This window comes from Fundulus heteroclitus, chromosome 13 (genome assembly GCF_011125445.2).
Source record: "Fundulus heteroclitus isolate FHET01 chromosome 13, MU-UCD_Fhet_4.1, whole genome shotgun sequence".
Classification (NCBI taxonomy): domain Eukaryota; kingdom Metazoa; phylum Chordata; class Actinopteri; order Cyprinodontiformes; family Fundulidae; genus Fundulus; species Fundulus heteroclitus.
In genome coordinates this window covers 41,588,810-41,616,180 of record NC_046373.1, presented here as the reverse complement: position 1 = coordinate 41,616,180, position 27,371 = coordinate 41,588,810, and the positions used below count along the sequence as shown (strand labels likewise).

Here is a 27,371-nt window from a genome sequence, read left to right as displayed (position 1 = left end):
ATTCAATTCTGACTTTCTCAGAAGTTTGAGATTAAAGTCAGACTTTATTCTCAGAACTGTGACTTTTTTCTCAGAATTTTTAAAAAGAGTCTGAATTCTGAGAAAAAAGTCAAAGTTGAATAGACTTTTATTTTTATTTTTTTGAATGGCCCTAATCCTCTTCCGTCGTCAGATGTTAATAAATTACATCTGATAAAAACATTACCTGTAATAATAGAAAAAAATCAATGTGGCATAATGGACTAGAGGAAAACATAGACATGTCCATGGGTAGAGGTGCTGAAGCTCAAGGAATTTAATTTCAATTTGGTTACAAATTTTTATTTGTAGGGATGATTCAGGCGTTCTCAGTCACTTGGAGAACATTAAACATAATTGCTGTAGGTTGGTTGGGGTAAAATTTAAACTCCAAGTTTTATATTTATTATGTATTTTTAAATGCCATTCTTGTTTTAAAAGTAAATCTAATTTACATTTCCTTAGAAAACAATCACAGAGAGAGTAGAATAAAAGTGACACCAAACAGGCTTAAATCTGACATTCGCTCTGTTCTTTCTGAAAACTTTTCGACATCTCTCCAGGAGTCTTTGTCAGTTCTGGTGGCTTGAACTTGAGCCATCAAAGAATAAAAAGTGCATGAATAGGATAACTCAGATAATCACAATACGTTCAAATGCACAGCTGCATTTTTAACTGCACACTACTTCAACAATTTTTTGCTTTTCACCATAAGCCATGCCCCACCTCTCTTTACCTCCAAAATCAAAGCAACAAACCAGTTGTTAATTAAAATAAATTTATTGAAAAAATGTCCTGAATGTACGGGAGGATCATGGTAGGCAGCTTACAGCCCCCCGGGCTGCATTAAATGATGCTAACAATGTTAGCTGGGCTACTGGCTACTTACCTCACATAACAATAATGCCCAGTAGCCGTGTTTTGGTAAAGGGCGAACCGGGCAGCTGACCGGGGCGGTACTTTTTGCTCGCAGGTATTTTCCCCTGGGGAGTAATTAAATGTAGAACCTCCACTGGTAACGCCTGTCCTATTGCTGGTCAAACTTCAATAGTTAACTCACATGCCACAGTTATAGCATTATATTGAATCGAATCAACACAGCAACACAAGTCTAACACAGCTGTAACACTAACGGAAACAAACAATTTGTCAATTTTTATCAAATTCTGGTATTTTAGTTATCATTGAAATACCAGAATGTGTACATAATTTTATATTCTTGCCTGACCGAGTACATCATTTTAAAATATTAAATCAGTGGTTATAAATATTTACTCAGTACTTGAGTAGCTTTCTTACCAAATACTATTTTACTCTTACTTGAGTGATTGGTTGGGTACTTTACTTTGACTAGAGTAAAAATATGTTGAAGTAGTGCTATTCTTTCTTAGGTAAAATTTCTGGCAACTCTACCCACCACAGCAACACAAGTCTAACACGGCTGTAACACTAACAGAGACAAGCATTTTGTCAATTTTTATCAAATTCTGGTATTTTAGTTATCATTGAAATACCAGAATTTGTACATAATTTTTGCCTTCATGCTGTTACCTGTATGGAGGAGAAAAGCTAGCTCTGAGTCAAACTGGAGCTGTTTCTGCTGTCCACCTTGGAAACATGAAGGCATTGTTAATACTTTTGGTCTCCTTATCTGAAAACCTCTTTGCCAAAGAAGGGTTTATGTAGCTGTTTGGTTTCTCTGATGTACCAGTCCTCCCTACCTGAGTGAAGTTGCCCCCCCCCCATCTTCTTCAAATCAGACAAAATCGGTTAATGAAAAGGTAAAGGTCAAAAGGTCAACCAGCCCCCCCCCCCCCACCACCTTCTTATAGCAGTACACCCTAAAATGATAGCAGTACAAAAATGTTATATATTTTAAAAAAATGCATTTTAATATATATATATATATGTGTGTTCTTGATGTTGTATATTATCAAATAAATTTCCCCCAAAAATGTGACTTATACTCCAGTGTGACTTATATATGTTTTTTCCTTCTTTATTATGCATTTTATGGCTGGTGCGACTTATAGTCCGGAAAATACGGTGTATATATATATATATATATATATATATATATATATATATATATATATATATATATATATATATATATATTACTGTATAGCAAAAAATTTAATTTGTACTGCAATCATTTTCATTAATGATATTAATAATAGTTTGTAGAGATCATCAAAGGTCAGTGAACATCTGTTCATGCTGAAACTGTGAATTTCATAGAAATTATAAGTTGCTAACCTATGAATATGAATAATTTAATTTTAACCTGGAAAAAAATGATAGCGGCACAAATTACATTTTTTTGCTGCACAAACGTAGCACAGTTGATTGACACCAAATGTATTTATTTTTGCAAATGTGAGCAGTGCCACGGGAGTGGTTGACCTCTGATGACCCATGGAGAACATTTTTCTTCATAACCTTAGAATGATAGGAGCACAAATGAAAATTTTTGCTGCACAAACCAGCACAAACATAGCCAAGGTGATTGACACCAATTTTGTCTGATTTCATAAAAGTGTGTGTGTGTGTGGGGGGGGGGGGGGGGGGGGGGGGGCTGGTGGACATTTTGACCTTTAACCTTTCATTAATATTGTCATGAGGCAGTTTCTGACCTGCCTGTCTCCCCATGAACTTTTCAGCACTTTCACCTCTCATGCAGCCCAGCTCTCACTCCACCTCCTCGTTAGTTCCACCTGCCGTTCCTAATTATCAAGGACTTAGTACACCTGCCAACACCTCTACTTAAACCTCCCTCAGTCTGCTCTTCCCCACCAGATTGTCTTCATTATTCTTCATCCAAACCTTGTCCTGCTTCTTGCTTCTCACGTCTGCTATCCAGAGCTTCCTGCGTCTGCTATCCAGAGCTTCCTATGTCTGCTAGTCAGTTTCCCACGCCTGCTAGCCAGAGCCTCCTACGCAGTGTTTCCCGCAGCACTGTCTTGGCGAGGCGGCCGCAGTTAGTATAAATGGACCACCAGTGGGGCAGCTGAACTATGGCAGGGCTCTTGAGTTGTTTTTTGAAACGGCAAGAAGGATTGCGTGTAGTGACACCACGTGCAATATGTGCCACAAGTAAATCATCTAAACAGAATAAAATGTAAATAGTTTGCATACAGAATGTAAATAAATGCAAACAAAAGTGCTACAGTGTTACAGCTCTTAAACAGTTTCGAGTTCCGCCATTGTGTCCCCCCCGAACACCCCAAACCCCCCCCCCCCGGCAGTCATCCGCGCAAAACTGGTTCCGGGTTCCGGCCGACAACTCACCACCTCGCCTAAGCAAATTCCTGCGGGAAACACTGCTCCTACGTCTTCTAGTCAGAGCTCCAATGTCTGCCAGCCAGAGTTTCCTACGTCTGTCAGTTAGAGCTTCTCACGTCTGCCTGCCAGAGTTCCCTTCGTCGACGCCTGCTACCCCAGCGCTCCAAGAACTCTCTTTGCCGTGTTGCTGGCTATTCCTGGCTCCCAGCGTACTTCTGACTCCACAGCACCCACAGCCCTCTAGCTCCTGCCAACACCATCCTGCTGCTCCGGTCCGGTACAGCCTCTCTGGTTTCCTTCTTCACAACTCACCTTTTACAATAAAGCTCTAAAAACAAGGCTCAGTGTGTGGCTGTGTTTGGGTTCATCAAGATAAATTGTGACAAATATCTTCAAAGCCAAAGCAGCACAAACGACAATTTTTGCTACACAAAGCAGCAGAAACGGAGTCGAGTTAATTGACACCCATTTCGTCTGATTTGAAGAAGGTGGGGGGGCTGGTTGACCTTTGATGACCTCTAGAAACATTTCTTTATATCTTTAAAATGATAGCGGCACAAACAAAAATCTTTGCTGCACAAACGTTTGACACCAATTTTATCTGATTTGAAGAAAGTGGGGGGGGCCAACTTCACTCAGGTGTTCTACCTGCATACGCCAGTTGGCTTTCAATGGGACGTTTTGATTAATCTATGATTTAAAGCCAAATAAAACTTCAGCATTATCTCTAAATTTGAATAAATCCTTTTACATTTATGAGACCAACCACCACGTTTTTAATCTCATATTCAGGGTTTGTTCCAAGTATTGTTTGGGCATCTTTTGGCAGTTGTGGACGGTACACTTTTAGCAAACCAAGGATGAGCTGCAAGGACAACTAAAGACACATCAGACTGTTAAAGTCCAACCAGCTAAACTTTTAATAAAGCACTCTGACTTATCAACAGACTGAAACTCGGACTCGGAGTTAGACTCAGAAACCTTTTGGTTCTCTGCTTCTTCACCTGGATCATCTGGCCAAAGTGCATCTTAATTGTCATTTATAGAGTAAATGCCACAATTATAATATAATAGGGAAAACCCTGGAATGTGTACAACAACTTTCTTAGGAAAGAAGAACATTTAATGAAACTGAAAGCTTTGAAAAAAAAGTTCTGATTAAATAAGAAAAAAGGTTTTGAATTGATTGAGTTGTTAAAATAAAATTAATTAAACATGTCAAACAGTGAGCAAAGTAATATAAAAAGTTGATTACTAAAGTAAACCAAATGTACAAAATATTTAATACAACAGTTTGTCAAATAAATGCAATACTTAGAAATCTTGAAAAGGATGAAACTCTAGATGATTTTTAAATGCAGATTTGAATAATAATATAATATACTGTGGTGGTTCATTTTACGTTTACGCAGAAAATGTGAATGAAATTATTTTTGCTGTTATTAACTCAAATCTCAATCTTATCTTTTTTTTTCCAGTGACCCACTCCCTGAGGTATTTCTATACGGCATCGTCTGAAATCCAAAACTTCCCTGATTTTGTGGTTGTTGGTTTGGTTGATGATGTTCAGATAGTTAAATATGACAGCATCACCAATAAAACGGAGCCCACACAGGACTGGATGAGGGAGAACTTTGATCAGCAGTACTGGGAGTCAGAGACCCAAACAGATTTAGGGTCCCAGCAGGTCTACAAAGTCAACATTGAAATAGCAAAGCAGCGCTTCAGCCAAACTGACGGTTTGTCTTTTTCTCACTATTTATTGATCTTTTTGTTGTTTATAGCAACTATGACACAGAAACCAGGGCTTTGAACCGACTTTTTTTCCCCAATCGGTTCGTTCCGAACAGAAACGGGATTATAACGTTTCCGGTTATGAGTTCCACCAATAAATGGACGTTCCCGAAACGGTTAATTTCGTTCCTGTCAGCTGTTTGGAATGAGCGTTTTACTTAACAATGGATCGTAATTTACCTCCTATTTAAGATGTGTAGCTCTAGTGGAGACACCGCTCTCTCTCCATTCAGTCAGCGAATGTGTGATGTGATGTCACACAGGAAGTGAACCTCAGCTGTCATGGTAACGTGCGCAGGAAAATAATAACTTTTTTTTTTTAGTTAATTAGGCAACGAAAACTTTGAGGAACGAAATAAAACCGGTATTAACCGGTTACCATTATTTTTAAATAAGTGTTCCAGTTCCAGAACATAAAAAATATTAACGTTTCCGGTATCGTTTCTGTTCCCTGTAAAATACAAAAAGTTCCCGGTTTTCGTTTTCGTTCCTTGAACCGGTTCAAAGCCCTGACAGAAACACAACCACAAGAGAGAGACTAATGGAGAGACAGTTTTGTGTTACTTAAGGTGAATCTCCCTTTAACGTGTATAATTTTGAATGAATCACTTACAGCATTAATACAATTGTTACATATTTGCCCAGAAGCAAATGCTAAAGTTATGTTTAAGTACCATCAGATATATAATTATCAGTGTTTATCTGTGATAATTCACATCGTATGAATTCATAATATTGTCCATTATAAAAGTTCAAATTTAGTTTCAATATTTAGATTTTAATTTCCATCAGAAGCATTTTATTTTCATTATTGCTGAGGAAATCCTTCAGGAATCAAGCAGGTGTAAAGGTATGTAAGCATTGATACTGGTTGTCAGAGTGAAAATAAAATAACGTAGGCAAAACTTATAAAACTGACAAGTTTATCTCACACATGAGAGTTAATTTATAAATTAATAACAAACTTGATTTTGAACTTTTAATGATGGTCTTTGTTCAATGCTAACAGCATCCTTTGACTCCAGAGAAACAATAAAATATGACACAATTAAATATATATCTATATTTAAGTATAATGATGGGACAAGCTGGAATCAGTTATAGAAGTTCCCCTTGTTTCACTTTTTACTTCTTTTTCAGTTTTGAAATCTGTGTTAAATGTTGTAGTTATAACATTAATTGGAATAAGATGATATAGAATAAAAAATACCTTTATTGTCCCATAAAGGGGAACATTGTGTGTGACAGTGGCAAATAAAAGTAACAGAAACTGTAAATGTTCTGTAATTGTAAAGAGCTTCATCAAGTCTGAGGACCCCAAAGCGCTTCACATTACAATCATTCATTCAGTGGTTGTGAGCTACATTATAGCCACAGCTGCCCTGAGAAAAACTGACAGAAACGAGGCCTACGGGTCTTCTGACCTCTGACCTCTGGCAACAGGCAAAGTGGGTAAAGTGCTCAAGGACACAACGACTGAGACGGTTGGAGTGGTTTGAACCAGTAACCTGTCAGTTAAAGAATGCTTCTGTATCACTGTCGCCCCAGATGTAGACCCAAGATTAATCAGTATGGAAAAAAATAGATTTAAAGTTAAGCAGTACAGCAGAATAGAACGACTTAACAGAGAAAAATACTGTGGAATTTTTAATAGATAATACAGCATGTTCAGATAAATATGAAATGTTCAAGCAAAATAAAGAAGAAAATTAGCCAAAAATTTACAGAACAATGTAGAAAACTATGTAGTTTGCATGAATGTTCAAACTCCCTGAGATACTATAAACAATGTAAATGATCATTATCAGATCAGAACCAACAACAACCAGCATGTTGTAAACACTTGTTCAGTTTGATGTGAGCAGCAGAGATTATAAAGTCTAGCAGCAGCTGGGAAGAAGGATAACATGATGAATCTGAATATTTGAATAGATAACTTTATAAATGAAGTTGAAATAAATAGAATGAATTCTTAATGATTTATAGATTGACTCCAACATTTGGTGGTACATAAAATAATAACTTTTTTGTAAAATAATAATATAAACTACAATTTTTGTGGTTGAAAAAAAGAATGTAAATAGACAAAAAATATTGTTTGTTTTTATTCTTTAGTATGGCTAGGTAGTATTCTTTTTATGTCAATACTTTTCTGATTTATTAGATAATCACTCAGATGTGTAAAGATGGAGGATTTCCACTCATGATTCATTTTTGCTTCAGTTTGCTGGAAAACCTTGAAGCTAAACTTTATTAATTGGTGTCAACAGAACATTTTGAACAATCTGTCTGTCTTGACGTCCACAGAGCAACGTTCTGTTCATGGAAACTATATTTTAAGTTTCATAAATAAAAAACTATTAATATAATTCAGAGACACAATTAACATGAGCCATAACATCTAAAACAAGTAAAATATGACTGAACATGTTTATAGATAAAAGACCTTATTACAGGTTTAAGAAGCTCAGACTGTCAGACTGATCAGGAACAGATTTTATCACAGAGTCATCAGGTTAATTGTTGCTGCAAACACAGATGAAGATCAGCTGAAAGGTTCCTGACTGAGAGGAGCTGACCGAGCAGAAAGATCAGAGCTACTGCTGGAGAATAGAGACTAGAAGCTGAAGCTGCAGAGTGAGAACCTGGACCTGAACGGTCCTTCAGAGAACAGAACCTCTCAGTGGTTGCTAACGTCTCCCATCAGGCTGGTTAGTCAGCTGTCTGCAGATCCACACATTGTGAAACTAAATTAATGATGAGATTAACCTGTTCAGAAGTCCACGATGTTCATCTGAGTCATACCTTTAATCAGGGGAGATAAACTGCAGACAGTGAATTTGTTCACAAAGGTTTCTGTGAATGATAATAAATACATTTTATAACTTTTCCTCTTTAGCTTCTATTGGTTTCTAATTCCCAATACATCTGCACTATTTTGATTACTACTTTTGTGTTTATTAAATAAAACTAAAGTTAAAAGAATAAAATACGTAATCTCATTTTAGTTTTCTGCATTCTCTGTCTTTAGGTGTCCATGTTTACCAGAGGATGTACGGCTGTGAGTGGGATGATGAGACTGAAGACGTTACTGGTTATCACCAGTATGGCTATGATGGGGAAGACTTCCTAATATGGGACATAAGGGAAAACAGATGGATCGCTCCAAAACAACAAGCTGTAATTACTACAAACAGATGGAACAATGACAGAGCTGATCTGGAGAAGAACAAGAACTACTTCAACCAAGAATGTCCTGAATGGCTAAAGAAGTATGTCGACTATGGGAGGAGCTCTCTGATGAGAACTGGTATTAAATCACATATCCTGATTAATTTTCATTGAATTTAATTGGAACAATGACAGAGAATCATTTTCACTGATTCATTTAATTGTATAAATTTATTATTTTTATACTTTAGTTCACTAAAATTACCCAGAGGTAATTTTCTAACTCTCATCAAGATACTGATCTCTTTACTGCATTGTTGACTAAATGACCCAGTTCTGTTTGTGCATTAGACTTGAATGAAAAAAAAGTTTATATTTGAACTTCTTGTGTCTCCATCAGCAGATCTTCCATCAGTCTCCTTCCTCCAGAAGTCTTCCTCGTCTCCAGTCAGCTGCCACGTTACAGGTTTCTACCCCAACAGAGCAGAGATGTTCTGGAGGAAAGATGGAGAGGAGATTCATGATGGTGTGGTCAGAGGAGAGATCCTCCCTAACAATGATGGGACCTTCCAGATGAGCGTTGACATCGATCTGTCATCTGTTGCACCTGAAGACTGGAACAAGTATGAATGTGTGTTTCAGCTCTCTGGAGTTAATGACATCATCCACAGAGTGGAGAGAACAGGAATCCAGAGCAATGAATGTAAGTAATTGTAGGTAAATATCTGCTGATATCAAAGTTCCGTCTGGGATTCTCTTCTTTTTAGATTTAAATTCAGTTTTTGACCAGAAGCATTTTTCTGTCATCAACATCAATGCTTGTTCTATAAAATAAAGGTTTGATTGAGAAATTTGCTGCAATTACAATCTGCTCCAGTTATTTGTGCTTCTTCATATTGTCAGTAAATACCATAGTAAAAAAAAGTTCTTCTTAATTGTATGGTCTATACTTTTAGACTTTATTTAACCGTTCACTCCATTAATAATAATAATATAATAATATCGTGTTTATTGTCATTGCAACACACATTACAACGATATGTGTTCTCTGCTTTTAACCCATCACCCTTGGGGAGCAGTGGGTTGCCATGTGTGGCACCCAGGGAGCAATCTGGGGTTAAGGGTCTTGCTCAGGGACCCAGAGTGCCGGCAGTGGGGGTTGAACCGGGTACTTGCATCCTTCTCTGAGTGCAAGCATGCTGCTCTAACCACTCGTCCAACACTCCCCTTTTTTTTACTTGATTTTTTTAAGGCATGTTGGCTAAAACTAATTTCAGATGTTCAAAAGTGTCTCACATTTAAACCTAATATCTACCTAAGGTCTGTGAACCAGTTCTTAGATGTATTTTGATCTAAAGCTGTCTGGTTTTTATCTGTAGAAATTAGGCCCAAGTGAAAGAATTTATTTAAGGGAAGAACTAAAGTGTTTTTTTTTGTCTGTTTCAGCCAAACGTCCACCTTCTCGTAAGTACAGCCACTCACTGCTCTGATCTGTTTTAATTCTTTGCTCTGCATTTTCTAAAAGTATTTCTGTTTCATTTAAGGATATCTTGAGTACATTTTACCTCAGTTTTATATGAAATATTTTTCCGTGACCTATGTATACTCAGGCATTTGTTAAATTCAATTCAATTCAATTCAATTTTATTTATATAGCGCCAAATCATGAAACATGTCATCTCAAGGCACTTTACAAAGTCAAGTTCAATCATATTATACAGATTGGGTCAGATTATACAGATTGGTCAAAAATGTCCTATATAAGGAAACCAGTTGATTGCATCAAAGTCCCGACAAGCAGCATTCACTCCTGGGGAAGCGTAGAGCTACAGGGAGAGTCATCTGCATTGTACATGGCTTTGCTGCAATCCCTCATACTGAGCAAGCATGAAGCGACAGTGGGAAGAAAAACCACCCATTAGCGGGAAGGAAAAACCTCCGGCAGAACCGGGCTCAGTATGAACGGTCATCTGCCTTGACCGACTGGGGTTACAGAAGACAGAGCAGAGACACAACAAGAGAGACAAAAAAGCACAGAAGCACACATTGATCCAGTAATCTGTTCTACATTAGATGGTAGTAGCGGGTGAGCCGTCTTCTCTGGATGATGTCACAGTTAACAGAACGCCAGACCAGGTGTACCTACTATGAAGAGAAAAGAGAGAGAACAGAAAGTTAAAGCAGAAATGACAACACATAATGCATAATTGAAGAACAGTAGAACTCAATAGAGTGAGAAAATTAGATCCTGATATACTCCAGTAGCCTAAGCTTATAGCAGTAAAACTATAAAGGTAGCTGAGAGTAACATGAGCCACTAGTTATAATTTTTGTCAAAAAGAAAAGTTTTAAGCCTAGTTTTAAAAGTAGACAGGGTGTCTGCCTCACGGACCAAAACTGGGAGTTGGTTCCACAGGAGAGGAGCCTGATAGCTAAAGGATCTGCCTCCCATTCTACTTTTAGAGACTCTAGGAACCACCAGCAGACCTGCAGTCTGAGAGCGAAGTGCTCTGTTAGGAACATACGGGGTAATCAGTGTTACATGAATTTCTAAAAAACCTTTTTAAAGACTGATATCATCCACTACCATTAATTAAATGTTATTTATATATCAGCAATTCAGAACTTATCATCTCATGGCTCAAAGTCAAATCCTACAGACAGATTGTTCAGAAAGTTTCCTGTCTAAGGAAACCCAGCAGATAGCAACAAGTCTTGACAAGCAGCATTTGTTGCTGTAGCTGAATCTCATCACAAAGGTGGAATCAAGATGTCTGTAACTTAACAGTGAATCATACGTTTTCCAATCTTATTACTAGACTTTGACAATACAAATGAGGAGAGAAGGGGAAATATAAGGAGACAGTGTTGAAAGTGTGCATGGCCTAAAGAGGACAAGAATCAGGTGTTTGTTGAAGCAGCAACAACGCTGAACAAATTTTCCCCAAACAGCTTCAATACTATTTGATATTTGTTATATAGTCTTTGGTTGAGAGTTCTGCGCATTTCTCCTCCCCTGAACAACCACAGACAACCATTCAGGGATTCAGGACCAGAGATTTTCTTTGACTACTAACTAAGTCTTTTTCCAACAGATCCAGTAATAACAGTGTGAACCTGTCTGAAGGCTTTTTTTTAATCAAAATGGCATCGTAATAACGTTATGAGATGTGAATCATGATTTATTTGATGTGTATAGAATGCAAAGAAATGTAATAGGTTTTACACTGGTTTATCATCAATTCACAATCTCTGTTACATTAAATTTAACTAACATCAACCTGTCAAGGGACTATAGGTAGAAATTAGCATTTTTGCCACAACCTGGTATCATGGAGCTTTGCCCTGAAAAGGTCAATAAAATGTTGAGCATTGTCTGTGTAAAATAAAGTTATCATCAAAAACAAACTTTAAAAAATGCTTTTTTTTCCTGAAGATCAAAATTATATTTGACTATGATTTTTTTCTTCTTCTAGCTACTGAAGACATCAGGCAACCGTGGCCAGATACTTCATCTTTAACTAATAACAAATCAGACGTTAGCCAAGGCAGTAACTCATCAGATAAACCGTTGCTACAAAAGGTAAAGTCTCATTCCTATGTTTCTGTATCTGTGCCTTTCATGCATTATGCAAATATTGTATTTACATACTTAGGTACATTGAAACATTGTATAAATAATATTTCTGCTTATTTAAATGTCTCAATAGGAAAAAGACAACTAACTAATGAGGACTCTGGACACCAAGATCTGAGAAACATCAAAACCATTCAGTATTTTTGGACCCTTTTATTCAAATGTCTGTCTGTAAGAGGTTCAGAACAGAGCTCAATTTATGTTGCTTTTAAATTAATTTAGGTAAAAGCAACTGAAGTTTCCTATTAAAGAATAATAGGAAAGATTACATGCTATTTTCCTGCAGAGCCAACATTTTTTGTTGGAAAAGTTTGAGGTTTAAAAACAGTATGATAAAACATACAGTCTGAAACATGTTTTGCTGGCAAATGATTCACGAAATGATAAACAGTAATAAAGTTAATACATTTTAGCCAAGTGGCTAACCTTTTCACACCAAGTTTTTCGAAAGATATTGTTTTCTGATACTGAATGTGAATACTTGTATAACTTTTGATGTTCTCATTTTTTAAGTGTTAAATTGTTTTGTTTTCTATTTTACTATAAACAAAAATCACACTTTAAAATTGCATTTATTAGTTTTAAAGTGGTTGTTGTACTCGAAATAATCCCTTTACTGTTCTGCTCCTCATAGAGTAACATACCTGTACAGTGTTATTTTACTAGTAAGTTAGTGTTTCTGCTTTAAGAGTAATGAATGTTTGTCCTCCATGTCTATTTTCTAGATCAGAAATGTCTTTAATCTATTTGTTAATTGTTTATATCATTCATGCCCATCTCCAGTCTACCAGAGCTACTATCCTGCAGCTTTTAGATGCTTCCCTCCAGTTTACCTGATTCAGGTGAAAGTCTGGTTACCAGACCTCTGCAGAGCTGAAGGACCGGATGCTGATGAGGGAACTCACCGTTTGCTTCAGGCGTGATGGAGAAGCTGCAGGACAGGATCTCTGGAGGACTGGACCTGGACACTCCTGGGTCTACCTACAGTCATGCTTAAGGACAATTTAGAGAAACTCATTAACCTGACACGTGAATATATTTTAATGGATTTGTTTGAAAGGTATGTGGATGTTATGTCTTCATGAAACACATTGTTATTTGTAAATGTATCTTGAGGATGTGGAAAATAAAAGTTGTATCAAAGATCTTGCCTGTTTAGCTTCATTCCAGCCCAAACCAACACCCTGTTTGTTAATCCCTGTGGTGGATGCTTCTCCCACTACTATCAAGTGTTAGTGTTGTTTTTTATGATTTACATTTATTGGTTCCAGATTACGGAGCCCCTAAAGGGACATGGAGGGGAAAAAAAATTATTGCGAGATCTCGCAATAACTATTGCGAGATCTCGCAAAAGGTTTTCCTACGTCACCGAACCGGAAATAAAACAGATGGCCTCCTTACTGGTTGGTGGCGGTAATGCACCACATGGTTGTTTGCCAACCGCCATTAAATAGAAGAAGAAGAAGAAGTAAACAGACACAAAACAATGGAGGCGCAAACACGTCATCCATGGGAGAGGTTTATTGATTTTTATTTTAGTATTGGCCTGACATATAAAGATATTAAATCGGTTCTTGGCCGCAGTCATGGATTTGACATTAGTGAGAGACATTTAAAAAGAATTCTCAGGGCGAGGGGACTTTCTCGTCGTAAAGAATACAGTGAACTTGCGGTCCTGGTGGAATTCATCAGTGATGAACTACAGTTCTCAGGTCAGCTTCACGGGTATCGGTGGATGTACGCAAAGTGCAGAGAGCATGGACTACGCGTTAGGAAGGAGGATGTGCGGTTGGTGCTGAAGGAGCTGGATCCTAGAGGAGTGTATTTAAGGCAAGCAAGACGCTTAAGACGACAGAGCTACTTTTCGAGAGGGCCTAACTTCATTTGGCACATGGACAGCTATGACAAGCTGAAGCCATATGGCTTTTGTATCAACGGAAGCATAGACGGTTTTTCGAGAAAAATCATCTGGCTTAATGTCTATACCACGAGTAGTGACCCAAAGTTGATCGGTGGTTATTACGTTGATGCAGTCCAACGTTTGGGGGGCTGCCCTAGGATTGTGAGAGGCGATCTCGGGACCGAAAACGGCCATGTTAGAGGCTTTCAGCGGTTCCTCGTCCCGATTCATCCAGACGGCACTGTTGATAGCTACCTGGAGGGAGCAAGCACCGCCAATCAGAGGATCGAGTGTTGGTGGGGTTTTCTGCGCAACCAGTGTGTGGAGTTCTGGATGTCCTTGTTTGCAGACATCAGAGACAATGGATTTTTTGATGGCGGGTTTCTGGACAAGGCTATCCTTCAGTTTTGTTGCATGGGACTGATCCAGGTGAGTTTTGTGTGTTGACGTAAATGTGTGTGAGAGGGAGGAGAGAGAAAGCTGGAAGGAGCAGAGAGGAGAGAAAGAAAGACCTATTTTGGATATGTTTTTGAACTATTTTACATGTATGTACAGTTCCTCCTAAATTAATTTTGTGTATTCTTTTTAACAGGATGAACTGGATGACACTGTCCATGTTTGGAATGCACACACCATCAGACCATCGAAAAACATCAGTGTCCCCAGTGGTAGACCCAATGTGATGTATGCCTTACCTCAACTCTATGGGACCAGAGACTTTCTTTCCCTTGTTGAAGATGAACATATTCAGTTGTGCAAAGATGAATGTGTTTTTCGGCAGCCGATACCATGTGATCCAGATGTGTATGAACTATGCAACATCTTAATGGCGGAGTCACATCTGACTCTACCAAGAGATCCTTATCAGGCTGTGAACCTGTACAGGCACCTAAGAGAGGCCATCACTGCAGCCATTTAAATCAGGAATATTTCAATAGGCCCTGTAGGGGAACAATTAATCCCCAAACATTTTGATAGCTGATAATTCATTTAAGTTATTTCTTTTTGTAAAAATTTCACAAAATGTTTCTATGTCTTAGATGGGAATAACTGTCAGTATCAGCCTGTATCCAGTAACAATTAATACAGTATCTGTAAATGGACAAACTTTGGAGCCACGCATTGTAACGAGTTAGTGTAGTAGAAAATAATATTTATTTTTCTGTATGACTTATGTAAAACATTACATTTGAAACCCTGAGGTAATGTAAACGTTGCCAAATCTGACTAGTTTGTCAATAAAAAAAATGATACAAACATTCAGATTTCAGTACTTATAGGTCACTTCTTGGGAAAATGCACTCACATAAAAAAATACATGTGATGGCATGAAGTTCTAGTAGTACATTATAGTAAAATGATGGAAATATTACAATAATTCAGAAGGGCATATTACACAGACAAACCCAGCTTTTACATTTTGTAAACAGGAACACTGGGTAGGTATCTCAGTATTGAGTTTTAAACTGCTTCTGAATAAGCAACCAACTGGCATGACTTCAACAATCACTAATTCTACCAGTGATTAACAACTCTGTAAAAAACAGAATATCACCCTTATATGCTTTTTAGGAAAGAAGTTCAGCATAGAAACTGGGTTAGATTCAAACTGATGAAAATTAATTGTGCAGTCATTTTCAAAGTATAATTCAAAATATAAAATCTATGTAAAAAAAAAAAGTATGGAGGTGTATTATTGCTCAAGTAAAACAAATAGAAGTGCAGACTGAAAAGGACATGAAAGACTGCTACCACGATGTCAGTGCAACAGATGTTTAAATGACAAAATAAAACATAAATAAATAAATGATAATCAACCATACCATGAGGCCAGTTACTATTTGGCCTGATTAACACTGGTCCCAAATTTAAATGATGTCCATTTCTAAGTAGTTGCTGGACAGGATATTGTCAAACTCTGTCCGAAATTCTGGGTAAGAACTGTATGTACATGGCACATCAAGTGTAGCTCCACAGGTATGAGCAACAGGCCTTCTATTAAGGCCAGTTTCAACATTAAAGCTAACCATAATTTTCTCAACACATATAACTGAGGAACCTGTGCAGAAGCGCAGGATTTTCTCAGCTTTTGCTTGATCAGCATTTTTCACATAACGTTGGAGATGGTTTAAGGTTGCTTGTTCTCTTTGAGACAGCACCACCTTAGTAGTTTCAAGCAGTTGCATCACTCTTTTGCCCGTGGGCTTCTTTAACTCATAAAGACTCAACACACTTTCCTTATCTGGTAGTTTCAACTTTACAAGTGACATGGGTGTGGAGAAACAATCAACTATAAACTTGGGCTCTTGGAGAATGGCTTTGTGAGCCATTAGTTCTATGGCAGGCTTCATGTTGTTCTCTGGAGGTAGGAAATGGGAACCCATCCGTGTGAAAAGGTCAAGCAAGTCCTCTTGATCACTTTCATCCAATGTTCCCTGAAGAGCCTTCTCAACAGCTGATCTCTCGGTGGGAGGGAGGTAGTTGAGAAACGATGACATCAGGATGTCTGTATCAACATGGTCAATTCCATTGATGCATGCTAAAATAAAAGCCATTGATAGCTTTACTGGCATAACACCATGGTCTACAAATCCTTTCACCCAAATTCGTCCAACTGCTTGCCATTCAGCCTCAGAAAAATCTGGCCTAAGCCTTGGAACTCGCTCTGTTTCTCCTTCACACTGTTCAAGAAATTGCTCCCAGAAGGCTGTGTACACCTCCCTTGACACTCCGGCATCATCAATAGCTTTTTCATTGACAAAGTCCATCTTTAAAGTCATATTCATGATGCTGCTGTCAGTAAATACAGGCAAAAGATCATCAACAACCTTTATCCTGCAAACTGAGGTACGTCGTGTGGTCTGGGGACTTCCTGGGTTGCTGTCTGTTGACATCTGGCTGCTTGAATATGAGGGCAAATTGAAATTTAGCCCACTGTCCAGCTAGAAGAACAAAATACACACAATTAAAAATCAGAATTGTCAATTAATAAAGCAGAGGCACAAGTATCCTAGCTTTTGGCATGTTTGTAACTAGGTTACCGATGACCAACGAGGTTATTTATGCCCCTAAGATGTAACAAAAAACAATGTTATTCATCTGAGGATGCCTGGCAGTGTGGTCACACCAGAGTATGGTGTTTTCAGACATCAACTAGAGCGCACCAGGATTCGGCTGGAGCTGAACTGAGACCACCCCTTCAGGCTGCGTTTATTGCGCATTAGAGTCTGATTGTGCTTTCATACTGTGCCAAACTGGACCAAATTTGAGTCAATCTAAATTTAGATTGACCTAAAGCTGCAGGTGAGAAAACACCCTAAGATAAGATTTCCTTTAATATCCCAAAGTGGCAAAATTGGGGTTACAACATACTATAGCCTATTTCTTCTAAAAATGCTTTATTGGATTTATATCACATTTGTATTTAAAGTGAGAATACATCAAACATGGGAAGATATTGGGAGATATATTGAAAGATATTAATTTATTTTATGTACTTCACTGATTTCTTTTTCACTGACAATAATTTTTATTTCTCCCCACTAGGGGGTTCTGTAGCACCCTCAGCCCCATCGGGCCTTGATCTCAAGCATCTTTTTATGAGACCGTGCTACAAACTGCACCCCTTCTCAAACTGCTTTCTGTTCAAGATTTGTGATATCCTACCACAATAATAGTTAACACTGATAACATCAGAGTTGTTTGAAGTGGTGTGTCTTACCTGGGCAGTTTGTGCTGCTTCCTCGTGTATGGACTGCTGCTCATCCAGTGTAGGTAGGCCATCACCTGAAGGGAGTAGAAGCTGTATCACCTGTGTAGGTGCTCCACCCACCTCTGTGCTCTGAAGAATACAATAAAAAACAGCAGATACATTAACCCTAAAATCAGATTTCTTTTTAGAAAGGTTTTTCCTAATTACTTTTGTACATCAGCATGACTTCTAGACAACATCATGAACACTCCAGACAATGTTTAGAAGTCCACTTAAGTTTTAGGAATGAAAAATTAAAAGATCTTACATAGTAGAGGGATAACAGTACAATAAAGTCATAATCCCAGGAATTAGGCGACAGGACTTAACTGACTCCCAATTTCATTAAAGATAACAATTCGTATTTGTTTTTAATACCCCATCAAACATGTGATATTAAAATTCAAAACATTTATCTTTATTAAGAAATTCTAAAAGAAAAAATTACCTGTGTGACATCCTCATCAACATGTTTTAAATTTATAACCACCACATCATCGTCCGAATCCCACACAAGTGTATCTGCCTCATCAAACAAGGGGCCCGGTTCTGGTAAAGTGACCTCACTCGTGTTTTTTCTTCTGCCAATGCTGCTATTTTTAATGTCTGTTGGGGTTGACTGAAACTGATGTGATGGACCTGGAGTTTGTGCTGTCTCAGTCTCAGATATTTTCCTTAACCTTTTTGATCTTTGTTGCATCTGAAAACAAATCAGAGACAGAGTGCTTTAATTTTTTCAGTAGTAATATAATACATTATCCACATAAAAAATAAATGCTGTGTAACAATACATGTTAAAACACAAAATCTATTAAAAGTGATGGTTGAACATGCTGACAAATTTACCAATTGTAATAATCCTTATAGTCATATGAATATGACTATTCCCTTTATTCATCAGCACCTGATGTTTTTTTGAACCATGAAGCAACTCAGTAAACACAATGGAGGTGAATGCACACGCCGTTCCTCAAAACTTATCAAATACATCATCCAACAACTGCAAAACATTCCTAATAAATAAGTTGTGACATGCACATTCACCAAGCTCTGAAATAATACAAACATTACAAGAAAATTGTTTTCTATTCCAAATATATGGCCAAACCTACATTCCAGACAGTGCTGAGGAGTGATTGCAATTAGGACATGCCAAGTTCACCAACCTTTTTTTTTTTTACTGAGCAACACACACCTGTCTCATGGCTCTAAACACAACAGGCACTGACAATTAAATGGAATGTCCCTATAGTCATACATGGAATGTATGACTATAGGGACATCCAAATACTTATTTACCTCATTGTATATATAAAATGGACAGTTGTAATAAAGTTAGTGACAAGAGTAATCTTTGAGCAAATCATTAACATCTGTCCATGTCAGTATCGTTATTTTATTTATTACAAATATATTTGCATATACCTGGGCGCTTCCGTCACTATCACTTGAATATGAACTATCCTGCAGATCTGTGATGACTGACTGAGATCCATCTTCAGAATGATCATTTTCCTCAGATGAGTGATCTGTTGAAGCTCCCTTTTTAGTACAAATGTAAAATCTGAGGAGTTTTAGTTTAGTTTGTTCATACATTTGGCCAACAGTGTGATTAAAGGGAATCTTGTTCATTTTAAAATCGCAGATGTCAAACGTGAAGTCTTCAGCTGGCCCTTTAGTGGACAGCCCATCAGGGAAAAATAGTTCCTTTCCTAATTCCACGATCTGAGCAACAGTAGTTGTTTTTGCCATTGTAGCCTGTCTCGTGCCTCCACCACGGTTGGTCCGTACTTGTCTGTATCCATTACTGCCAAAATGAAGCCATCCAATTTCAACCTTTCTTGAAGTCTTCTCTGCTGACGTATTTTTTTTTCTGGCCATGGTGTTTTGGGATTCATCTGGGGTTCCACTCGGTGATCCTTTTGTCTTTGATTTCATTTTGCGTGCCCCTATTTTATATTTCAATCTTTCCAAAAGAGCGTCTTTACTGGTGCTTTGGCACTGTGTTCGTTCACAGAAAGATAGCACAGCTACTCTGTCACCATATGAGTTTATGTATTTTGTCATTTGCTCATCAGTCATGATGCGCAACACTGCCTTGTCAACCTGCAAACAGAAGAGAGAGATACTAATGTCAGTACAGTGCATTGTATCTATTTTGATGAATCTGAAATCTAATAAATGTTATTTACTTATTTTTCTACCTGGATTATTGAGATGCATCAAGACAATCAGAAATCTAGTTTAGCACAAATTACATGCCATTTATGTATCATTATATGACATATTAAATATGTCTTAACTTATTCAGTGTAGTTACAGATTGTTTTTGAAAAGTTTTAAAAGCCCTGTAAAATATACCGTGTTAGCATTCATTCTAACGCAAGTCAACTTTTGTACATTAAATAATTCCATTAATCACTGCAATTAATGCACCATTTAGTTTGCAAGAGGAGGATTCCTTGATTCAGCGTGGAAAAATTAAAAACTTTTCCTGTGGTTGACATTCTCCATTTCATGACTCAAAAACATTGTGCGTCCAGGTTATCTCAACCTGAAAAAAGCCTAAAGCTGACCCTGTGCGAGTTAAGCTATATAACTAAAATTCCACCTATAAGCAAGTATCTTATAGACAGGTATAGATGTATCTATAAATGTGCATACATAACCCATGTACTTATTTTAAAATTAATGCATTTAATCAATTTATCCTTATGATTAATCATTTAAAATAAATATTTAATTTGCTGAGTTAAATATAAATTCTTCAAATGTATTTGAAATGTACTCTACATTAATTAATGTATGTTTCAGAAAGGTAGTTATGCTAATAAAGTAAAAAAAATAAATAAAACTGTGTCAAAGACCTTTATCCAGTTGCTAGTTATTTGTTTTGTAGTTTTACTCTGATGCTTAATAAAATAGTCAGCAAATGCAGATTGGAAAGGTTTGCTAAATACATTCAATTCGACTAAATTTTATTTATATAGCGTCAATTCATGAAACATGTCATCTTAAGGCACTTTACAAAGTCAAATTCAATCAGATTATACAGTTTGAGTACAATATAAATGTCCTTTATAAGGGAACCAGTTGATTGCATCAAAGTCCCGACAAGCACCATTCACTCCTGGGGAACCGTAGAGCCACAGGAAGAGTCATCTGCATTGTACATGGCTTTGCAGCAATCCCTCATACTGAGCAAGCATGAAGCTCACCAGGACAAGCTTTGATATTTAAGCCACCAGTGCCTCAAAACGTGTCGGCTCTATTAATTTCAAAATTTTTACTCTATGATAAATCACTGGCAAGGAATATTAAATAGCTGGTAATGACGATACAGGTTTTCGGAAATAAAAATCAACCAGACTTTACAGTCAACAGTATGCTCGACCAGCCAGGGAGTCCAAAGTTACTATGCTACAAAGTTACAACCAGTTTTATCCTCTACTCAAGTTTCATCATATCATGTTAACATTGTTATTAGGCTATCAAGCATGCATTCACTAAAATAAAACGAAACAATGATGCATTTCTACAATATTAGCTTATGATAGCATGAAGCTATTAACTCTAGTTTCGTCACGAATGCTGTGTTGCAAAATTTACTTCATGTTATTTAATGGATTGTTTACTGACCTTGTCTCTCTTCATTCGTGTAATGTCGTCTTTCGGAACTTCTCTAGAAATTAAGAACCTCTCCAAATCGTCCTCCATAGTTGTAGCTGACACATTGGCCGTTTCTCAATTCACGAGAACGCGAGTCCGTACTCGCGTTCTCGTCAAGTCTGTTCTCGGTAAGAACACAGGAAGATCGGACTTGACGAGAACGCGAGCACGCAGCACGCACTGTGTATTGGAACAGAAGCGTACTCGTGACGTTGTGAGACGCACAATTCTTTAGCATTTCATTTGCATTCCAAACCATTTATACACTACACCACAATAAATCTTATTGATTTTTTTTTTCAAAAACATTTCTAATTTTTAAAACGCCTAAAAAATCTATTTTTTTTTAACAGAACTGTGGGTATAAAAGCAGCAGTCGCGAGAATTTCTTTGTTGGGAGTTGTGCTGCTCGTAGTTGGAGCGTCGATTAAGACTTGCAAATAAATCATTCCTTTGTGGAAATAAAATGAGCAATAGGCGCGCTATTGCTGTTGCTTTGGCCGTTAGTCACCTTTACCAGCAGGCTGCACAACGGGCGGCGCAGTTGAGGAGGCAAATACGAACCAGGAGGAGATTGATGCGGCAGAGGAGGCTCAGAAGGCAGGCTTTGCTCGCCCACCTGTTCCAACTGGTAGGCATTTTAAGATTGACAGCCTGTTTTCAACTTTTATCTTTACAAAAACAACAAAAAAAAACAAAAAAACATTGAGGATGGTATTAAACACGTGAGCAGGTTGTAATTGTGACTATTGCTCAATGAAGAAAAAGACAATTTTAACATTAGTAACAGTATGTCAGTAGTGTTAAGCCATTTCATTTGCACTTATTGACCATTCCAGCATTGAATATTTAGAAAGGACGAGTCATTTCTATGTCTGCCCACCCTTACAGTGATTAATCTTTAAATTATGTGCAGTAAGTTCAGCTCATTCTTTAAGTGAAATGTTAAAAATACCAGAGAAGGGAAGCCAGTTGTTACATTTACTATATATGACTAGTTTTACAGCACTGTACATTTTACTTTTTATTTCTTGAGAACTATATTAATCTGCATGTTAAGCAGGTATAGTTTTATGGTGTGAAAAGGTGAGAACTAAAAAAAAAAAACAAATTTGGTAACATTTGGACTTTTTTATTTACAGGAAGAAAAAGCAACAAAATATGTGAGGATAAACACCTCGGTACCAATCCTCCAACTATTTTTTAATGAAGGAGACCTGAGACCAGCCTTCAGGCTAAACAGGGCCACCATCGTCCTCCTCCTTCAGCTGCTGCCCATCCAGAAGGTCCATGGATGGCCACAGGAGATAGAGGTGCTGGTGACCCTCTGCTGGCTGGCCGACGTTTGCCCCAAAAGTAATCGCCGCCTGCTGCATCCTTCACAATATTAGTATAGAGGCAGGGGACCAGCTAGACGTGGAGGATGAGGAGGTTGACCCAGAGGAGGATGACCATCCAGCGGCTCCAGCTGGATGCATGTTTAAGTGAACGTGACTACACATGACCTAATGTAGATCAGTTGGAGTCCTGTTCACATGCTGCTTCATTTCTTTTTTTTCACCACCTGGAAAAATACATAAAATAATGCATAAATTAATTTCTATTCCAACTATTTTTAATTGTAAGTTTATAGGCATTGTCTATTTGTATAAGATCTTAATGAGTTATTTCTTTGTTCTAAACCATGTTAGTAACTGTTAATAATTTGTTGAATATATTACACCTTCATTCTTTTCCAAAGATTAAACATTTGTATAAAATAAATGTCTGGTTTTTCATATAATATTATTACTATTATTTTCTTTCCCTCTTTCTCCTCTCAATTATTCGTGTCCTGACTCAGAATAAACTCACTTAGATAGGAAAAACATTTGTAGAATGTATTTATTTATTTATTTTATATGCTGCTGCCGTCCTAGGGAGACAATTACAATTTATTCCAGCAAGTATTGAGTTAATAAAGCAACACACGTCAGTCAGATAAACACAAAACAAATAAATCATAACCAGCGATATTATGCACACTACTTTTTTTAATTACGCACTAACTCTGTAAACAGGACACATAGGGAAGCTTAAAAGTATAATGTTCTCGCCTCAAACGATCTGAAAAGGTACTTTTGAAGAACAACAGCAGCAGAAAAGGGAATTTTTTAACTTACCGCTGTGAGCTCTTTTTGCGCTGTCTTGAATCAAGCTGCGGCCGCGGTGCATTCTGGGCAAGCGGTCAGTCTGAAGAACGCACAAGTCTGCTCTGATGCATGCTCGATAAAGAGGGCGGGCGAGAACAACATCCGGGGAATTCGGCGCGTTCTCGATTTGGCGTTCTCAGCATTGGAACAGTGCTCGGGCTGAGGCTGATGACGTGTCACGAGTACACGAGTACACGAGAACGCTCAAGAACGCATATTGAGAAACGGCCATTTTATCCTTTTTTTTTTTTTTTTTTTTTTTTTTTTTAATGAACTTTATTTAAACAAAGTAAGTACAAACAAGTAAGGCAATAGCAACAGTGCAATTCTATGGAAGGCATAGTAGAGGCAGATTTCAAAATGGAAATACAAAGTAACATTGATGAGGAAAATAAAGAATGAGTGAGTAATGATAATGAAACAATAATTAACATAATAACAACAAGGGGATTTATATGTTAAGATTGTTGTACATCAGTGGGCAATTCCATTAGTATTTCAGTTAGGTATTTGTAAGATTCTATACATTTAAGAGATGTTAAATATAACTTGAATTCAGATAAAAAAATATTAAAGATTGGGGATGATCTCAAGACTCTTTGTTTATGAATAAAGAATTTTGCTAAACATAAAATTAGGTTACAACAGAGTTCTATTGTTTTGTCTTCCAATAGTACTCCAAAAACTACCATATCTCTAGAGATAGAGTTAGGGAGTGCAATTTTGGATTTGACCCATCTTTCTAAGCAATTCCAAAATGTTTTAGTCTGACTGCATTCATAGAAGACATGGTCTATCGTTTCTACATCACTTTCACAGAAGGAGCATTTATTGTCATCAATATTAAAACGAATTCTTAGTAGTTCTTTTGAGGGGTAAATTGCATTTAAAATTTTAAAGTGAGTTTCTTTAGCTTTTGGTTGTATGGGAAGTTTTAAATAAAAGGTTCTCAGTATTTCAATTGATTTTTGTTCAAATTTGCAAAGAATGTTATTTTTATTCATTTTCCCAGGGAATAAAGTTTCGTTTAGACAGTTCCTAATTGTGTGGTTATTGAATTTTTGGTCAGTGATTGATAGTCCATTAATAGATAAATTGGGTAGTTGTGGGGTAATTGGGTGATATATTATTATATTTTGAATCTGATTAATAAATTGTTTTGGCAAGGCGTTAAGTAATCTTGTAAATTCAGCTTTTGGAGGGAAGAACTGATATTTTGCACAGAATTGTTCGTAATTTAATATGCAACCATTAGTGTCCATTAAGTGTATAATAGACCAAATATTCCTCTCCATCCAATCTTTGTAGAATAATGATTTATTGCGATGTAGAATAAATCTATTATTCCACATGATAGAGGAATGTGGTGAGTAGTTATGAACATATATCATTTTCCAGTATAGTAATACTTGTTGATGGAACTCTGATAGTTTAATGGGTAATTTGTGTATATTGAAATCAGCTAGGAGTACAAGTTTTAGACCACCTATTTTGTTAAATATATAATTAGGAACACAATACCAGAACAAATGAGAATTTTTAATCCAGGATTTCAACCAATTAATCTTAAGGGTTCCGTTAAGACATTCAAAGTCAATCACTTTCAGACCGCCATCTTTAATTTCTTTGACCATATGACTTTTTCGTAAGTAGTGTGGCCTGTTTCTCCAAATAAAGTTCATGTTCATTTGGTTAATAGTTTTGGTTATGCTATTTGGGATGGCAGTACTAGAAGTTGAATAAATTAACCTTGACAAACATTCCATTTTGGATAAGTAAATTCGTCCTAAAATAGAGAGGTCTCGTTGGAGCCATGAGTTAAGTTTGGATTTACCTTCTTTAATTTTGTTTTCAATAGTTAAGGTTGAGTTTTGATTTTTGGTTACAATAGTTCCCAAGTATTTAATTTCAGATTTAATTGGAATGTTGGATATTTCTTTTAGAGGGGTGTCATGGATAGCTATAAGTTCACGTTTTTTAATATTTAGCGTTAGTCCTGAAGCTTCTGAAAAAAGTTTAATTTTATCAATTACAATTGGAACTTGTTTGTGATCTTTTAAGAAAACGGTGGTGTCATCTGCTAACTGGCTAATGATTAATTCTGTATCGAAAACGTTTAATTTCTCAATGTCTGCACAGTTTTTAAGATAGATTGCTAACATTTCTGCAACTAAGTTAAACAGATATGGTGAAATGGGACATCCTTGAGGAATTCCAACATTAATGTTAAATCTAGCTGTGGTGCCTTTAGGAAGTATTACACAACTATTAATGCCTTGATATAGACCTTTGATTAAGTTAACAAAGTTTGCTCCAAAACCTAAATGTTCAAGAACTGCGAATAAGAATTGGTGTTCCACTGAGTCAAAAGCCTTATAAAAGTCAAGGAAAAGAATAAAGCCATCATCTTGGATCATGTCGCTATATTCAATTAGGTCTTTTACCAGTCTAATATTGTTGTGAATTGATCTTCCTTTTAGGAAGCCAGATTGAGATTCTGCAATTATGTTTGAGATTCCGGATTGTAGACGCATGGTAAATATGTATGTTAATAATTTATAATCTGAATTTCTGAGTGTAATGGGTCTTCTATTTTCAATAATTCTGGGGTCCTTGTCTGGTTTTGGGATACATATAATAATTCCTTGTTTCATTGTGGTAGGTATAGTATGACTTTTAAAGATATCTGTAAAAACTTGATGCAGTAATATTTTGATGTCTTCCCAAAAGTGTTTATAAAAGTTCCCAGTCAGTCCATCCGGACCTGGTGCTTTGTTTAATGATAAGTGATTAACAGCCTTATCAAGTTCTTCTATTGTAATAATGTTGTCGCAGGTTTTTTTGTAGTTATCATCTATTTTAGGGATAAATGTTTCAATTTGATTAAGAAAGGTGTAAGATTTTGATTCTGAGAATTTGGAGGTATATAAATTGCTATAAAATTTAAAGATCTCTGTTGATATTAATTTTTCATTGTTGGTTTCAGCATTGTTTATTATTAAGGATTGGATAGAATTTTGTTGTTGTCTTCTTTTTTCCAAATTACAAAAGTAGGCCGTGTTTTTTTCTCCTTCCTCGATCCATTTCGCTCTTGATCTAATAAAGGCCCCTTTGGCCCTTTGAATATACATTTCATCCAGTTTAGGTTGGAGGATTCTTATTTGTTGTTTGTCTTCAGTTGATGGGTTGGGTTTATTGCAATATATATTTAGTTGTTGTATAATATCAATTTCTTTTCTTTGAAGTTCTTTTTTAGTTTGTTTACTGAATGAGATAGAAAATTGCCTGATCTTGTACTTTAGGAATTCCCACTTTTGAACAGGGTCATTTAATTCTTCAGAATGCTTTATATTTTGGATTAATTCTTTGATTTTTTGACAGTAGGTGTCATTTTTTAGAAGACTGTAGTTAAATTTCCAATATTTATTTGCGCCTGGTTTCCAGTTTTGAGGTTTCATTTTTAAGGAAATAAGACTATGGTCAGTTAACGGTGCAGCAGAAATGTCTGAATTGATGTCATTGATTAATAATTCATTTGTTATAAGCCAGTAATCAAGTCTTGATTTGCTATTTGAACTAAACCATGAAAATGTTATACAATTAGGGTTAAGATGACGCCATACGTCTACTAAATTTTGTTCATTACAAAAATTGTTAAATATTTTGTTTGGATAACTTGAGTTATGTTTAGAAGGCCATTTATCATAATATTCATCTTGAACGAGGTTGAGATCTCCACCAATTACAACATTGTTTGTTGAGTAAAGTGATTTTAGGTGGTCTAAGTTTAGGGTTATTTCTTCTAGCAATAATTTGTTCTGGTTTGGGTTATTATAACCATATATATTCAACAAAATAAGAGTTAGGTTATCCAGACAGACAGTGAGGAATAACCAGTGACCATTTTCATCCATTTTACTTGAGGTTACCTGACCTTGGAAGTTTTTTAGAAGA

At 36.7% G+C, this 27,371-nt stretch overlaps 3 protein-coding genes across 5 annotated transcripts in view; 2 read left to right on the top strand and 1 right to left on the bottom strand.

The window, feature by feature from the left end:
* The window catches only part of LOC105924466 (H-2 class I histocompatibility antigen, K-D alpha chain), a 159,075-nt gene that overhangs the window by 94,553 nt on the left and 37,151 nt on the right, over nt 1–27,371 (top strand). Inside the window, exons 7-10 of one of the 2 annotated variants that reach the window (XM_036145808.1) lie at nt 8,672–8,971; nt 9,715–9,732; nt 11,745–11,851; nt 11,979–13,050. The exons of the other annotated variant lie outside the window; for it this stretch is intronic. Of the exons in view, the coding sequence (XP_036001701.1) occupies nt 8,672–8,971; nt 9,715–9,732; nt 11,745–11,851; nt 11,979–11,993 (440 nt within the window). The 3' untranslated portion in view covers nt 11,994–13,050. Of the gene's footprint in view, nt 1–8,671; nt 8,972–9,714; nt 9,733–11,744; nt 11,852–11,978; nt 13,051–27,371 lie in introns of those variants that run through there. 2 annotated transcript variants of the gene reach the window in all.
* LOC110369479 lies at nt 13,192–15,062 on the top strand. Its single transcript, XM_036145813.1, has 2 exons — nt 13,192–14,234; nt 14,398–15,062. Exons 1-2 carry the CDS (start codon nt 13,392–13,394, stop codon nt 14,722–14,724), a joined length of 1,170 nt encoding a protein of 389 aa, XP_036001706.1. The 5' UTR covers nt 13,192–13,391; the 3' UTR covers nt 14,725–15,062.
* Nucleotides 15,072–19,616, bottom strand: LOC118565394. Of its 2 annotated transcripts, none has more exons than XM_036145810.1 (4): nt 19,599–19,616; nt 18,005–18,256; nt 17,527–17,646; nt 15,072–16,747 (listed from the first exon to the last, which is right to left on the bottom strand). In XM_036145810.1, exons 1-4 carry the CDS (start codon nt 19,599–19,601, stop codon nt 15,674–15,676), a joined length of 1,449 nt encoding a protein of 482 aa, XP_036001703.1. In that variant the 5' UTR covers nt 19,602–19,616; the 3' UTR covers nt 15,072–15,673. The 2 variants fall into 2 exon arrangements, with proteins under 2 accessions (XP_036001703.1, XP_036001702.1); XM_036145809.1 differs by lacking the exon at nt 19,599–19,616 and adding an exon at nt 18,982–19,226.